General features: G+C 39.2%; 2 protein-coding genes across 3 annotated transcripts in view; both read left to right on the top strand.

Annotated features, from left to right (window-relative positions):
- The first annotated feature begins 63 nt into the window (after positions 1 to 63).
- Positions 64 to 15,062, top strand: adam17a (ADAM metallopeptidase domain 17a). Of its 2 annotated transcripts, XM_005723934.2 has the most exons (20): positions 64 to 297; positions 565 to 697; positions 1,966 to 2,099; positions 2,259 to 2,347; positions 2,932 to 3,115; positions 5,376 to 5,506; positions 5,686 to 5,772; positions 6,350 to 6,469; positions 6,846 to 6,990; positions 7,276 to 7,367; positions 7,735 to 7,887; positions 9,793 to 9,992; positions 10,086 to 10,189; positions 10,313 to 10,447; positions 10,765 to 10,892; positions 11,055 to 11,133; positions 11,309 to 11,397; positions 11,521 to 11,580; positions 12,422 to 12,458; positions 13,436 to 13,876. In XM_005723934.2, the coding sequence occupies exons 1-20, from the start codon at positions 192 to 194 to the stop codon at positions 13,810 to 13,812; spliced, it is 2,583 nt and encodes an 860-aa protein (XP_005723991.1). In that variant the 5' UTR covers positions 64 to 191; the 3' UTR covers positions 13,813 to 13,876. The 2 variants fall into 2 exon arrangements, with proteins under 2 accessions (XP_005723991.1, XP_005723990.1); XM_005723933.1 differs by lacking the exon at positions 12,422 to 12,458 and having other exon boundaries at positions 13,436 to 15,062.
- Positions 15,063 to 15,394: 332 nt separating this feature from the next.
- The window catches only part of LOC102201478 (deoxycytidylate deaminase-like), a 35,402-nt gene continuing 34,529 nt past the window's right edge, over positions 15,395 to 16,267 (top strand). The window contains exon 1 of the mRNA XM_013908399.1: positions 15,395 to 15,455. Coding sequence (XP_013763853.1) covers positions 15,395 to 15,455 — 61 coding nt within the window. The remainder of the gene's footprint in view (positions 15,456 to 16,267) is intronic.

The following is a 16,267-nucleotide window of genomic DNA, read 5'->3' on the forward strand; positions in this document are numbered from 1 at the left end:
GTTTTATCTAATGTCGTACATCAGTTTTGCTCTTCATGTGTCTGACGTCATTCGTCACTCCTTTCCAACGGCACATTAGCTTTTAGCGGATGTTTTCCATTCGGTGGACTTCCGGGTAGCTTAGCTAGCTGTCGAAACAAACGGATTATTTACCGACAATGACAGCACATGTATAGAGAGCTCTGCTTAAAATGGGGAGCATACTTTTATTTACCCTTCTGGCTCCTTGCTGGGTAAACGCTGCAATTAAGCCAATGACTGCTACCGATGGGGACCACGAAGACCACCCCGAGTTTGGTAAGAAGCTAATTTAGCAATTCAGCCTAAGCAGAAGTTAGTTTACGGTAACATTAAAGCTATCTTCTGGATAATTTTGGTAAATAATAAATACTTTAAAGCAATGCCACTTATATTTTTTCGATCTTAGATATGTTATAACTTATTAACTCACGAACAGTTGTTAATTGAGAGCACAGGGGCGTTTTCACATGTGCAGACTTTTGTAAATGAACGAATTCAGTATCTGCTCGGTCTTATGTGACAGTTGTCCCCTTCATATTCCAGATTCTCTGAACTCAGTCCTGTCAGATTATGAGGTGCTGCCTTTGTCAGGCCTCCAGTTGCACTCTCTGAGGAAGAGGGACGTCCACACTCAGTCCCACCTTGAGCGTCTGGTGAGCTTCAGAGCCCTGCACAGGTACAACAATGAGCTCTTTTAAGCGATGTTGTTGAGTCGCTTCACTTTTCCTTTAGGTTTGTGTTAAAACAAAGACCCATATAGCTGTGCACATGATGAAAGAGGTAAAAATCTCGATCAAATCTATGAGCAGATTTCCACTGTGATATTCTACATTGGTTTTGGAGTAATGAGGACCTGGTAAAACATCTCCAACGTGTTTGACATGTTTTTTTTTTTTATCAGTCTCTTTAGAAACACAAATTTGTGTTTGTGGCTCAGAGATTATAACGCTGATCTGCTGTTGTCTCACTAGTCACTATATTCTAATAATAATAATAATCACAATCAGTGGCACAATCAGGTCTCCAAGTGTTACAGAGAGGGTAAAAATTAATCTCATAGGAGCTTTGTTTTCTTTAAGCCATTTTTCTTGCACTTTCCTGATAATTCTTTCCTGATTTTCTCAAAGCATGCTTTGTTTTTCTTTCGTTTAGTCTTAACTGGGCTGCTTTTTTGCCCGAAGCACTCACAACCTTTTCTTTTATTGGTGAATCCTACATGTGCATTACTGCCATCATTGCCAAATAGCAGTAATGGCAGAAACTGTGTAAGTCTTGGAAAAAGCTAAATGTTTTGCGTTCTACCTTTTAGAAACTGTTAAAAATCCACACAGCCATGGCTCAGTACAAACCTAATAGACTGTTGTGGCTGTTATAGACTGTTTTGTAAGAAGTGTTATTTGTAAAAAGAAAAGGCTCAGTTGAAGCGGTGAGTTCGTGCCTAGTTCCCTTTGTCTTGAAAGGGGAACAAGAAAGGTTTCAGTTTTGTTAGTTTTGTTAAATCCTCTCACGTCAAAGATAATTGAGGTGACAATTCTAAATTTACACAAACTGTAAAATCGAAATGTGCCCAAAGACTATTTTTTTGCCTGCTCTATTTAATAATTGCAATTTATATTTACTAGCAAACTCCTGTGCGAGGTGTTTGGTGCTCAATTGAACTGTCAAATGTACAAATATATACAATTGTGGGATTTTTATAGAATATTTGTATATGCTATATAGATGTTGGCCGTCACACTGGATGTTCTACAGTGTTCCAATCTAGGAGGAGATACAGACACATACACACCGTGACACCAAAGTATCGAACCGAACCGTGAATTTTGTGTATCGTTGCACCCGTAGTGAATACTATGTCTGCTAAACCCAGTTTGATGTCTCACACAGGACCAAACAGCCATTTATTGGTTAAGTAAAATATGTTATCTTCTTTTCCAAATCCAGACATTTCAAACTTTACTTGACCACAAACACAGACCTTTTCACGGACAACTTCCAAGCTGTGTTTGTTGACAAACACGGGATGAAGGAAAATTATGATGTTCACCTCCAAAACTATTTCACTGGCCATGTTGTTGGTGAGTGAATGAAAAAAACATATTTTCAGAATATAATTTTTCCAGTCTTTCATTTTAGAAGAGTTACAGTTTATATGTGGAAATCAAGCAAATTTTTAATATATCTGAAGTAAATCCATATTTATTAAATGTTACTAATAATTTGTTTTATGTTCGCAGGGGAGGAGAATTCGCGTGTGCAGGCACACATAGACGGAGATGAGTTTTCTGCTCACATTCTGACTGATGAAGCAGAGTACAATGTAGAGGTATGCATCTGTATACCTGCTGTCTCCGTGCCAAAATAGAGGGAGAATTTAAATTCAGTATTTTTCTTTGTAAGACGCTTAACCTTAGCTGTTTCACATCATCAAGCCCGCACTCCTGAAGCATGTAACGGCAGCAATATCAAAACCAATACAAAACCCCAAAATCTATATGTATACAACAACTGAGTACAATGTGCTGGGCTTGCTTGCTGAGATATCATAAAATATTACCAGTATAGAGCTTACCTATAGTGTCAGTTGAAAAAGATGCTAGATTAGTAGAAAGTGAGGCAGCTAAATAATCGATGCCTTGTAGAAATGAGCTTATTTTGTGTGATTAAAAATGCCCAATATCTGTTCTAATTATTCACAACTAACATGTGAAACTACACAGAAGTAAACGATACAGTGCATTTTTCATATTGTGTAAATCTGACACACCTGCCAGTCCATTCCCACCACACCACTACCCTTACTGTCTTTTTTTCTCCAGCTATCAATACTCACATTTCATCAAGCTCAGTGATTTTTCTCTCTAATACCAGCTCTTTCTTTCTCTCTTAAAAAAATGTATAAAAATGCAGCCCCTGTGGAGATTTACCGATTCCCCAACTGATGGGAGGTTGCTGGTTTATCGCTCAGAAGATGTCAAGAATCTGAGCCGCATTGCTTCTCCAAAAGTGTGTGGCTACGTCAACGCTGAGCCCCTTTTGCCACAGAATACCAGAGGGGACTGGGAAGGGCAGGAGAGGGTGGACCAGGAAGAGGGTGAGCTGTGCTTTTTAACTCTCTTGGAAGTGGAGAATCTCGCAAATCTGTGCAGATATTTGTGCTGTTACAGCGTGGGCTCTGTGCTGGTGTGGATTATAGGAGTAGGTGAAAAAGAGTAGGAGGATAGCAAATGTTTAAGGTGGAGAGAAGGAAAGAGGAGCCTGTAGTGAGACAAAGGAGGTGGGTGTTAGATTCAGTCACTTTAATACAAGCCTTTCTATCTCCATCCTGTGTTATGCACATACACACTGATCACAAGTAGGCATTATGTAAAAACCAAATGCCTCTTCATTCTTTTGTGCTGCTTTGGAAATGTAAAGAATATAACAGCGCGATGTGCCAGAGGAAATGTATGCAACAGCTCTCACTGGTTCCTGGTTGAAAATGCTCTTTGGGGAAATGAGCTGAGGTGAAGGTTCGTATGGAGGAGGAGGCATTAAAATTCATGGATGCTCCTCTGCCCAATGAGCGGACTCTGAGTCGTCACTGGTCTCCCACTGCTTGTTGTGGAGGACAGTGAAGCGCACACCCACACTTTTGAATAGTGTCGAGTGTACTGTGTGATGTAATGCCCCAAAGGATGTCTTCCTGTTTTCCTTTTCTGTAATGCATTATTTAGGGTGTGTGAGTCTCACTTAAACATTTCTAGGTAGAATATTCAGATTATTATGACGAACATACTGTGACCGTTACATGGTAAAATGACTTTGCACATACATTCGAATAATTTTTAGTTTTATTTTTTAAATCGTATTAATCGTCATTCTTTCCTAAAGGATTTGCTGTTGATTTTATCTTGGGTAGTAGGTTGTAGATTTGTAGTCTATTAAAAGCACAGATTTATAATGAAGGATCGCCTTAGTTTATATGGAGGGCTGCAAGAGCCAAAATGAGTTAAATAAATTATATATTAATATGAATTGTAACATTTAATGTGTAAGTAATTAAATATTATTTTATTTAAAAAATGTAAAAGATTGTTTATGTATTTATTTTAAATTTTAATTAAATATTGACTCATATTTAATTAATTATCTAATGATGTGTGTTGTTGCCAACTTAGTCATCCAGATGAGGAAATCCCCAAAAGTTGGATTTTATCAAAGTGACAAAACGTTCGTTCCACTGAAAGCGCTACGTCCAGGTGAACAGAACCAACTTTTGGATGTTTAATGATGCGATTGTTTAATTCATTTTTGCACTCATGGCCCTCCACCTTTTTATAGAAGAGTTTTTTTTTAAAACTGGGTGATGTAGGGCTCTTTGCACAATAGGAGGAATTGTGCAAAGAGCCCCTAAAAATAACCCCCCAAACACCTAAAAATAACCCAATAAATAAATGAATAAAATAAAGCCATCTTCTGTTTAGTTTGAAAATCCTTGCAGCAAGAGAACTTTGTTTCCTTCGTGTCTAAACACATATTTGGCTTATATTTGAAGGACCCTGCTGAGGAACATGATTAATTGAATATTGACAATGAATGCAGGGGCAGCAGAATGGTGCAGCGGTTAGCACTGTTACCTCACAGCATGAAGGTTCTGGTTCTGTGCCCGTGTGGGTCGTCTGTCTTCTTCACACAGTCCAAAAACATCCATATTAGTTTAGCTGTTGATTCTAAATTGTCCGTAGTTGTGAGTGCGAATGGTTGTTTGTGTGTCTGTGTTAATGTTGTTGTAAACCGCCAACCTGTCAGGGGTGTACCTCGTGATGGCTAGGTTGCGACCTTAAATTGGAAAAGTGAGTGGGTAGATGGATTAATGCTAGACTTTTAATAAAGGAAGAACAAAGCAACTTAAGCGGACTAAAAATAAATAACTGAGTATATCATGAATACCTACGCTTAAGGTAGGTGATGGAGCCCAACACTGTATGATCTGCGCATTAAATTACCTTATGTTTACAGTGGCTTTGTTCCTCCCTGTAAAGTACACCTCATCCACATTTATTGTGCTGTTAAACCTCTATAATAAGGCTAAATCTGCTATTTAAATCTGGCCTGAACAGAGGTAGAGCTTAATCAGATCACAGCCAAGCAAAAAAAGAGAAGTCATGTTACTATATCTGAAAATGAGGACAATTAACAATGGGATATTGGAGCATGGCCTCATTGTCCAGCATCTTTATGTACTTTGTACTTAATCTGTCTTACCTGAGACTTATCTGGTGAGGCAATGCTACAAAAAAAGATTCTACTTTTCTGAATCTTTCTGCATGTACTTATTCTTTCTCTCTGCTTCTGTTGCTTCGTCCTGGCAGAATACCACCACAGAGAGAAGAGACAAGTTCACGATCACAAGAAGAATACCTGTCCCCTGTTGCTGGTTGCAGACTACCGCTTCTACAGACACATGGGCCGCAAAGAAGAGAGCATTACTCTGAACTACCTGGTCTGATTTTCTAATGTGTTATTATACATGTATATTTCAGCAGAATAACTTTTGTCACATTTTGTTTCCTGTTGAAAGAGTAATTGTAAATAAAGCCAGCAGGAATTTTGTTGTTTGCATATTCAGGTGTGTCAAAATGCTTTATTTGTATGTCTGATTATTTTCTTTTCCTATCCCAGATTGAGCTAATTGATCGAGTTGACGATATTTATAGAAACACAACATGGAGTAAGGAATTTAAAAACTATGGGGTCCAGATCCATCAGGTGTGTACGTGGCTGTGTGTCATAACATTACAGTACTGTCAAATATTGACATTTTGATCCACTCGTGGCGATTTAGTGTCAGTCGGTGCTGCTCCCAGCCTCACGATGGCTGATGTTTTATATTGCGTCACTCGGGAAATGAGGCTGAGAATAACGCTGCCCCCTCAGCGGCTTTGAGAAGTGCATTTTTAGGAGAAACTGGAAGCTTTTGTGCATTCCTCGTTGGGTAATTTAATTTGTTCCACTGGCTTTGGGAATGAATAGAAACACTGTTTGTCACACTATGAACTCAGTGCGTTCTCACTGAAAAGATATGCATTCATTTAGCTGCTTAATGACTAATTTTCTTCACAATAAATGTCAAGAGGAACTTGAACTGTGTCACATTTAACCCCCAGTAAGGGTCTGAAAGGGAACGCCCAACACATTGCTCTTATTACTTTAATAGCTTTTCAAATAAAATGTTCCACGTAGCACTTATTATTAGCATTACACTTAGGGGCATGGCTTTAATTTAAATTTTGTATCACTCAGAAATGACACTTACTGAAATTGTGTCTTTGGTTACTATTCGCAGATCATTATTAACAAGGAGCCTACAAAGCCTCCCCCTAACCAGCCCAACTGGGTCCATTACAACATGGAGGACAGCCCTGTAAAAGGAAAGGAGGTCTGGGACGTGAAGAGACTTCTGGAGGTACAAAAGCAAGAAAACCAAAGTGTATAGATACACAAAGTTCAAAGGGGCCTTTTCAGGCAAAACTGACTGGATTCATATTTCCAAGATTAGTTTTGGAAATCATTCAGTTCAACTCAATCAGGTTGTTTACTCCATTTACACAAATGCATAAAAATAGTGAGTTCAAGTAGCTGAGCACAGGTTTGTTTGAGGTAATATGGTAAATAAGTTGAGTGCATCATGTAAAATGTCCTGGTATAAGATAAATATTGTTCCAAATCAAAGAGTTTTACACAGAGCTCAGTTTCTGAATGTCCAATATTTTTGTATTGTCATTGAAAAATAATTAGGATGTACAGAAATGGTGACAAATAAGAATCCTCTTGTCCTGCAGCAATTCAGCTCGGACATTGCTGACAATGCCTCCAGTGTGTGTCTGGCCCACCTGTTTACATACCAGGACTTTGATGAGGGGACACTGGGTCTGGCGTATGTGGCCCCCTCCAAACCTCAGGCTCTAGGTGGACTCTGCCCAAAACGTAAGATCACTTTTTGATTATTTGCACGGAGGATTTTTCTAATGTCATTTTGAAAGCCTAACTTTTAGCGTTTCCCTGTTAGGACAATTAGCTCCATTAAAATTTACTGCACTGGCACAGCTCTTGACCAGATGGACAAACTATGATTTCTACTCTGTGAAGCTAAAAACAAAAAGAAAAACGAGCCATAATATTGAAAAGAAACCAAACAAAAAGCCATGTGTTGGAGGCTTTTTTTAGAACAAACAAAAAAAGGTACTGACACTTTCCTTTGTAATTTTCTAGCTTACTATCCATCTCATTCTTCAAAGAAGCCGAGTTATCTCAACACAGGCCTGACCAGCACCAAGAACTACGGCAAAACCATCCTCACAAAGGTCTGTTTCGTCTCATTTCTTTAGTCATAATTTCAGAATAAAACGAGTTGCTGGGTGCAGTTCAGCCAAGATGTTACGCAACATGTCAGCCTGCCAAGCTGAGGTACTAGGTAGAGCAGACACACCTTTTTGTGTGGGTGTGATGAGTATCGATTTCAAGTCAGGCTGCATTTTGACACCCCAAGTAGCGTTATGCTCCACGCTCATCTGCAAAACGCTTACTGTTATAAATATAATGTGCAAAACTTAACTATGTAATTATAACTTTTACCTTTATTTTAAACAGAATGGATTTTAGATACTAGATTTATTCTTAGGTAGCTTAAAAATTAAGTATTAAAAATTAATGTTGTTTTTGTCTCATCAGGAGGCGGATTTGGTAACTACTCATGAGCTGGGCCATAACTTTGGAGCAGAGCATGATCCTGATAATATACCGTACTGTGCCCCCAGTGATGACCAGGGGGGGAAGTTTGTCATGTACCCTATTGCTGTGAGTGGAGATCATGTCAACAACAAGGTAACTATCCATTCGTGTAATATAAAAACATATATGCTTGGTAAGCCTGACATCATTAGCTATTTCCAGGGTTCAGATGCTTCTTCAGTTCCCAAAGTAAACACAGTGAAGCAACACTGAGAGTTAAATAGTCCAGGTTTCAGCTACAGTATCACGATCAATGTGTCTGTCGTCCAAGGTGTTACAATAAAGTTTAACATCCAGGTATCCATGAAAAAGCAGCCTTAGAAATGATCGAGAAGCTAGTTAGCTAGTTTCCACCTAAAGAGGAGATGCCATGTTATGATTAAAGAGAGAAAAAACAAAACTACACTGTACATCTTTGCACACTAAACATAAAAAACTAAATGTCAATGACCTTTGGAGGATTAGTGAAATTGCGCTACTTGAAATAAAGTTGAGACCTAAACACCAGGAAGATGAAGGAGGAGGGTTAAACTGTTCTTCGTGAAAGTCCATGTTGACACAGAGACAAATACAGTCACATGCCAGGAAGAGAGAACGTCTGCGATGACCCACAATGTTAGTCATTAATACGTAGCTGTGTGAATTAGTATTACTCACTATGAATAAGACCTGATCCTAAGCTTAATTAAATCTTGGTCCTTCTTATGTTAAGCTCACAGGCTACAGTGTACACAGTGAGTTCTTGATTTAGTTTAAATATGTGCTGATAAAAGGCCAGGTAGGTGATTATTTCTGGCAGGATTAAAGAAAAGACAACAAAAAGAAAACAACCATGATAAGCACAGTAGATACTTGGTCCTGGAGACAGGGCTGGCATGTCATAACTAGACAGGGGGGGGCAGACCCAACAATACTTCAGCTGTGCTCGTAGTTCAGCTACTACTTGATTTGCTTTGATCAAAAAGTTGTGGGAATGGACAAACTATTGGTTATAAGTGATTGGCATCATCTTTTTGTGCAACTCTGTGGTGAAATCAAACGGTGTACAGTGTGAGAGGTCAGAACAGCAAGTCCACAATAGAAACAGAATTATTATAGTTTTGATTACTTTCATTTGGACTTTTTGTTTTTCATTTGGTTAAGTTTCAGTAAGTTTCCAGAGTGAGTTTGCTCGTTTCAGTTATCGTTGAAAATGTTTCGTTTCCATTTAGTTTTTATTTGTTTCAGTTTTAGTCTGTAATGTTATTATTGTATCGATGGATTATGCCAGAGGCAAGGTTTAGGAAAATCTGTTTCAGCATTACAGTTTAAACACAGAACTTGTAGAAAGCAGTCGACTTAAAGTCCCCTTTTGTTACAGCCAAACAAATAAAAATCTGGCCAGTTTTAATTATTTTCGAAAGTCTAGTTTTTATTTTAGTTAGCTAAAATGTCACATTTTGTTTTAGTTAACCATAATAACCTTGCCAACAAGTTGTACTTGAGAGGGCAGATCAATCAAATTTACATCAGGTAGCATTGTTTATTTATTTTTTTTAAATAGGCTATGATGTCGTTTAGTTTGAATAGACTGCGGCATACCAGGATATATGTCTGCAAGATGAGCTGAGATGATACAGAATGTGATGGGCAGAATGAGATGGCAGCTTCTGGTTGTGCAGAAGGTGGGATAACTGAGTCACAGTTGTTCCTGTGAAATTAACAACACACGCAAAATCTAATGCGCTTCCTCCATCATTGGCCTTATGATTTCTGCAGCTTCACATCAGCCACGTTAGGTTTTTGAGGAGAAGCATAAAACAAGATAATTGCATAAACCGTTAAACCTTTTGAGATTCAGGTTTGGAAAATTTAGAGGCAAGTGATTTGCGTATGTCATTATTTCAGCGTTAAAGATTCATGACTATTCTTTGTCACATCACCTTTAATCACACACACAAAATAACAGTAAAAAATTCCTGTTACCGATTAATTCTTATCTTCTTGTTTTTCCTCAAGCATTTCTCCAACTGCAGCAAGGCTTCTGTAGAGAAGACATTAAGTCACAAGGCACCGCTGTGCTTCAAAGAGAGGAACAGCAAAGTCTGTGGAAACTCCAGAGTGGAGAATGGGGAAGATTGCGACCCTGGGCTTCTCCACCTCAATGATGACCCCTGCTGCACCTCCAATTGCAAGTTCAAAAGTCATGCAAAGTGCAGGTATGAAATCCAAAAGATGGATCTATAAAGAATTTTTTGAAAAAACAATAACAACAATCGAATCAAATGTTGGATTAATTGATTTCTTTACAGTGACAGAAACAGCCCTTGCTGCAAGAACTGCACTTATGCAAAGAGAGGAACAGTGTGCCAGGAGCCCATCAATGCTACCTGTAAAGGCAAATCAGTCTGCACAGGTGATCGCCTCCTGCTGGTGTAACACGAGAACTGCAGCAGTCATTCAAGCCTGCCTGTTTGTTTGGTTTTGGTGAAAAATGATTAAAAAACTAGATAAATTAACCCTTTTCTTCACATAACAGGTAACAGCAGTGAATGCCCACCTCCTGAAAATGCTGCTGACAAAACAGTGTGTGTTGACAAAGGCCTGTGTCGCAATGGAGAGTGTGTGCCCTTCTGTGAGGCTGAGCTGAGCCTTCAGCCTTGCGCTTGCAATGGTGATTTTTATTTCTTTCAACAACATTTGAAAATGTCTGAGATTTGCTGAATAAGCCTGGAGACTCTCACTGATTATAGAGGTAATCAGATGGAGGAGTATCTAGACGAGCAAAAATCAATGAGTTTGGAAAGAAATGACAAGATCACAGATGAATTTTTCTTTTTTGGATTTACAGCTGGAAGTAACATATTAAGAATAAAAGGGACTGTTTGAATAAGCTTGGATATTCTTTCAATATATCCAGGATATAAATGAATAACAGTTCTCAATATTTCTTTAAATGCTTCTTGTGTTGATCGTCTCTTCTGCTTCCAGATACTGAGCACTCCTGTAAAGTGTGCTGCAGGAGTAAAAATGGCACCTGCTCTCCCTACTCTAAAGATGGCAACTTTCTATTCCTTCGCAAAGGAAAACCCTGCACCGTGGGCTTCTGTGATGAAGGCGTGAGTTACCAAACCTTTATACTTCTCTGCTCTGCAATCAAGAAACCTGCTGATCCTATCATATTTCTGAACTACACTAGTGCTGACAAAACTGTGTCAGCGTTACAACATTTTGGAGATATTATTTTTATTTCAATGTCAACTTTGTTTTCGGTCATAAAGGGAAAGTGCATGAAGCAGGTACAGGATGTGATTGAGAGGCTGTGGGACTTTATTGACAAGCTGGACATAAACACATTTGGTAAGTCGGCGTTAAAAAGTGTGTGAAAATGCTTCCAGATACAATAAAACTCTGAATAATTGTGATATTGTTTTAATGTTTATGACTGTAGTAGCTTAGCTTAGTCAAATTCTTTTTCTTCTTCTTCTCCTCTTTTGTGTGTTTATCACTATCCTCCACCTCATCACCACATCAGGGAAGTTCTTGGCTGATAACATAGTGGGCTCAGTCGTGGTGTTTTCCCTCATCTTCTGGATTCCTCTCAGTATCCTGGTTCACTGTGTGGTAAGAAGCTGCTGAATATCCATTTGCACTGATCCCCATTGTCTTCAGTGTACAATGAGCAGCTGATATTTGCATCATTAGCACTATGCTTATGCTGTCCTTTTCTGTTACCTCTATCTTTAGGACAAGCGACTCGACCAGCAGTATGAGGAGAACACAAAGTCATTTTATTATCCTCCAAATGTAAGTTCTTCAACTTTCCAGTGCTCACACACGCTGATCCTGTGCACCACCGTTGCTCTCTTGCACCAGACTAACCAAACTAATCCAGTTCCATATTGCTTCTTAAAAACTGACCTCTTTAATCAAGCAGGGAGAAGAAACAGGAAGGACTGTAACTGAGGATCATGGATTGGCCTTTTTTCATTGCAAATGAGAAATTAAGACATAAATTAAAAACTGCATTGTAACATTTAAAGTTCAAAGTATTGCTTATATCTTATGCTGGAGCATACGGCAACCCCCTCATTGCCAGAAAACAAGATCTGTTTTTAGCTCTTCTTCTTTCCAGCTGACTTTCCTCTGATTGGATGAGCCTTTTAAACAGAAGGTTTAACCAAAAGTCTTGTGTGTCTGCTGCTGATTTTCCTTCTCTGATCATCCTGCAGCACCAAGAGTAAAAGGAAACATGATGAAATTAGCATTTAGAGCATCTTAAGCCTGAGCTTTTAGTTCATAGGGAGCCTGGCCATGTTTTATATGTGCTTCCTGCATTGAAACGGTATATGTGTGACAAAAGATGAGAAAAATCAAAATAGGCCAACTTTAAAATTTGCTAACAGTCATGGTTTTTGTTGCTGAGCTGGGAAATTGTGGTTTTACCTTTAATATCATTATTTGATGTTGTAAAAGGCTAGTGGTAAACCAGCCCAGACCTGGAAAAATAAAAGGGTAAGAATGAGAATCAGAAGACTCTCTTTAAATTGTATAAACCAGTGGTCAGATAATCCACAAGCAATGGCCTCACTGTCACTGCTGGGTTTTCTGAATGACCTGTCCATCACTCTTTGCCTTGGAACTGCAGCAGATGGTGGAAATTTGTAGTAGAGCTCCCGCCATAGGTGAGTGTGTGTGCGACGGCTTGGTGTTGCAATGCGTTGCCATTGAGTCCATGACGGTGCATGGTCAGTGGCCCACGTTTGGGATACTCTTGCAGTCACTTACTGCTTGATGGTAATCACTGATCCAGCTGCACATTTGCAGCCCCTCGAACTCGTCTTCATCTGACAAATAAAGCGAGGGAGGCTCGCACAGCTTCATGCAACTGAACAGCTGTGGAGCAGCAGATCAGGAATTGCCTCAAGTAAGCAAGATTGCACTTTTGGAGTATTCAAACATCGAGACGACCAAACGGGTTTCACATTGTTGTCGTTCGTGAAATTGGATGCAGTGTGTGTCGACATTTTTCAGTTTTTAGTTGCTCTTCAAAGCCAAAACAAGAAGCGTTTAGGTGACTGTTTTTATTTTTTGTTTATTGGCTGTGTGCACTGTGTGAGGTCCTTCTTTGGGTTTGATTGGAGGGAGGAGAAAAAGACTGGGGGGTACATTCCTCTTAAGACCTTTCTTGCAGACATTTTGACTTGTTAGAGCGTTTTAAGCGCTCGCACAAATGATCAAATTAATGATGGCTTAGTTCCATTTAGGTTTGCTTTTAAATCCTGCAGCTGAACCAATGTGTTTAATATCAGGGTGCTGGTAACCCTAAATGGATTGCAGTCATAATTAATAAATCACATTTGCCTGACACTTCAAAATGGTCAAAGGCAGAAAGGTTTTTGTTTTTACTCATTCCCACCTTAAGATATTGGGTGTGTGTTAAGAGTGTAGATAAGAGTAGAAAGGAGCTACTTAAAGGTAGCGCAATCAGCAACATGAGGTTATTATTATAAAACATATGTTGGGGAGTTAAACTGTAAAGTTCTGGGATACATGTGATGCTCTGAATTAAACAGAATGTAGTAAAAAGGGAATGGGTGCCACCTCAGTCACACACAGCTGTGACTTGCCTCCGTCCTCACATGCTGTTCTCCCTCTTCAGAATCAAGACGTGCTGAGCAACCTCGAGTCAGCATCCGTGCGCATCGTCAAGCCTCTTCAGCCTCCCTCCTCCTCCGGCGGCCGGACCGTGCCCTTCATCCATCAACAACAGCCTCAGCCGCAGAGCCAGGTCCGGGCCACACTCGCAACCAACACCAGTACCCCGGCCCCCGATCTGAACTCCGGCCCCACCCCGGACAGCGCAGGGGGGCTGCGGATGGCCACCATCCAGGAGGACACCAGCAGCGGCTCTCACCTGGGAGAGGAGGGCCTGCTGGAAGATTTCACAACCGCAGGAGCCTGCTCGTCGGCTACGAAATCCTCCTTCGAGGATCTGACCGAACAGAACCTACCAGCCAAGGACCGACGGCGCCTTAAGAGGCAGGAACGCATTGATACTAAAGAGACGGAGTGCTGAGAGAGGAAAAACAAAAAACAAGTGTGTTTGCACAAGCGTCCTGATATTTGTTTTTGGTTTTTTTTAGGGAACACGAACAAATGTGCAGCATCATATGCTTTTCTTTCTTATTGCAACCGGTATTAAAGCGTAACATATCTTTCTCAGATCTTAGTGCTCTAAAAGTGTTTATTCAGTCACATGAAATTAGATTGAGCCACTGAACAAATACAACACAGGAAGTCTCAAAGCCCTCTAACACTAAATCCAAATAAATTCATGTTTTTGTGCCTTTTTCACTAAGGTATCTATTTCCATGGCCATTTGAAGCTTTTGAGTGTCTGTGGAAATAAACCTGCCAGTTCTTTAAACAATGTTCATTTTGTTTAACCTAATGGCTAAATGTGTTTCTGACAATGCAAATATTGGTCAGGAACAAAAAGAGATTATATTAAATATTTAACTGTAATCCCTGCAGATTGAAAATGATTACACAAATCCTTATTCGCAGGTTTATTATGTGTTATACTGTAAGTAACCTCAAGTTGTGAAAAAAGCTCACGCAACATTTCTTGCTCCAAACAGCGCCTAGAAGCAGAACAAACCTTAGCAGTACGATGGAGGATTCTCTATATTAATGTTGTAAGTGTAACTATTTTTCAGTGAAGGAAACATTTACTGGAAGTGCAAACAACACATAAAGGAGGAGTTGGTCTAGAAGTATTTTAACATCACTGGAGAATTGAAGTTTACATGCTTACACATTCTGTCTCATCAGCTGTTTCTTTGAGGTTCTGTGTAAGTAGCATTATTGTGTTATTTGGTAGGTGGAGCTTAAAGTGGGGAGAAGTAATATCAGCTTTGCTAAAGCTTCAGTATTGTGATGTTTGAACCTGTAGAAAACAATATGATGCCTTTTTGGATTTTGGAACGGTGACTCTCATCTATATACAATTCCCAGCAGCAGACACCTCCAACATTCTGTATTTAATATTTGAATATATATTTTTTAATTTTCTGTCTGTGTGCCAAGGTGAGCTATGCACCTGTTTATTGTTACCTGCTGTGTCTCATGTTAAGAAAACATGTATGGTCAAAATAAAAACACTAGCTTTTAGTGTGCAGGATGGATGTGAATGTTAGTGAACAAAACAGGCCTGCTGTATATCAGATGATGTGTATATTCTTAATGTTTTTATGCTTACAAAACTCTACTCAAGTTTCTTTTAAAGTTTTTGCTTGCATTTCCTACACAAATGTCAAAATAATAAAAAATCTTTGTGCACTGATACGTGGTCTCACATCTATATCTATTCAGCTGCTGTGTGATGCACACCAGTGGTCCTCACTGCACAATGTTAAAAGAAAGGCTTCATTTTTATCAGCTGGTTTTCACATAGGCCAAACATCTCTAAGGATATTTCTCCATTGTCTATAAATACATGTCAACAACATGTAGCAACAACTACTACTGATTCATACATGTCCATCACTTTGGATGAGTGCATGTTTTTTTGCACACTGTCATCCTGTGCACTGTCCCAGCATGATTAGACCTTAGCGATGAACCTTGTTGCCAAAAAGCAAAGCCAGTGGGAGCAACCTCTTCCAGAGCTAAAGCTCCGTTCACCAGCACTACTGGTGAGCCTTGTCTATAACAATGCCATGTTTACATCACATACCAAATGTAGTCATTTTTTTTAAATTAACAGAATGATATATAGGATGTGATACTGATTACATAGTACTGATCCTCACCTGAGTACATTTTGTTTTATAATTTCCCTGAGGTCCAGAACATCTCCATCATAATGATCATATCTTGTTTGGGGATGCTGCCCTGCCACACAGTTTGTAGGCCTCAAAAACCTGTTGATCTCAGTACACCTGCAGATTCAAGGAGACATACTTTTACAGGTGACAGTATGTACTAAAGTATATGTAATTTAAACTTTTTTTCATAACATTATGAAGTTGTGTGATATGCGAGTGAGAGATTATGACAAACATCCAGAAAAGTCTTGTGATCATGCAGTCATGTCTGAAACTTCTCCCACACCGAGTGCAAGACAGGGTGGAAAAACCCCTTTAATTCATAGTGTTCTTGTTGCAGTGAAACGCTAAAAGATTTAAAACAAAAAATAAGGGCACATAAAGTGACACTGCTTGCTTTTTGCAAACTACTTTCACAAAAAGCCCATTATGGATTATGCTCAAGTACACTGTTGTGTAAAATTTACTTTACTAAATTTACTTGTTTCATGCTTGGTCATGCAAGTTCTGTAAGTGAGTGAAAATAATTCCACAATTTTTTTTGGACATTTTTAGACACTCTAAGCTTTTTGAAAAAGAAAATTATCAAATTGTAACACAGAGTGTGGTCAGACTGCTTTTGTTACACACAAATACCTGTACACGTTTGTAAATCTTAGTTTA

This window comes from Pundamilia nyererei, unplaced genomic scaffold (assembly GCF_000239375.1).
Source record: "Pundamilia nyererei isolate P.nyererei 1_Seehausen unplaced genomic scaffold, PunNye1.0 scaffold00010, whole genome shotgun sequence".
NCBI lineage: Eukaryota > Metazoa > Chordata > Actinopteri > Cichliformes > Cichlidae > Pundamilia > Pundamilia nyererei.

Excerpts from the sequence above, each read along its gene's own strand:
- adam17a (XM_005723933.1), top strand. The coding sequence starts at position 192 with ATGGGGAGCATACTTTTATTTACCCTTCTGGCTCCTTGCTGGGTAAAC. Across the intron at positions 7,888-9,792 it reads GAGATCATGTCAACAACAAG|CATTTCTCCAACTGCAGCAA; the intron begins GTAACTATCCAT and ends TTTTTCCTCAAG. Across the intron at positions 11,398-11,520 it reads GTATCCTGGTTCACTGTGTG|GACAAGCGACTCGACCAGCA; the intron begins GTAAGAAGCTGC and ends CTCTATCTTTAG.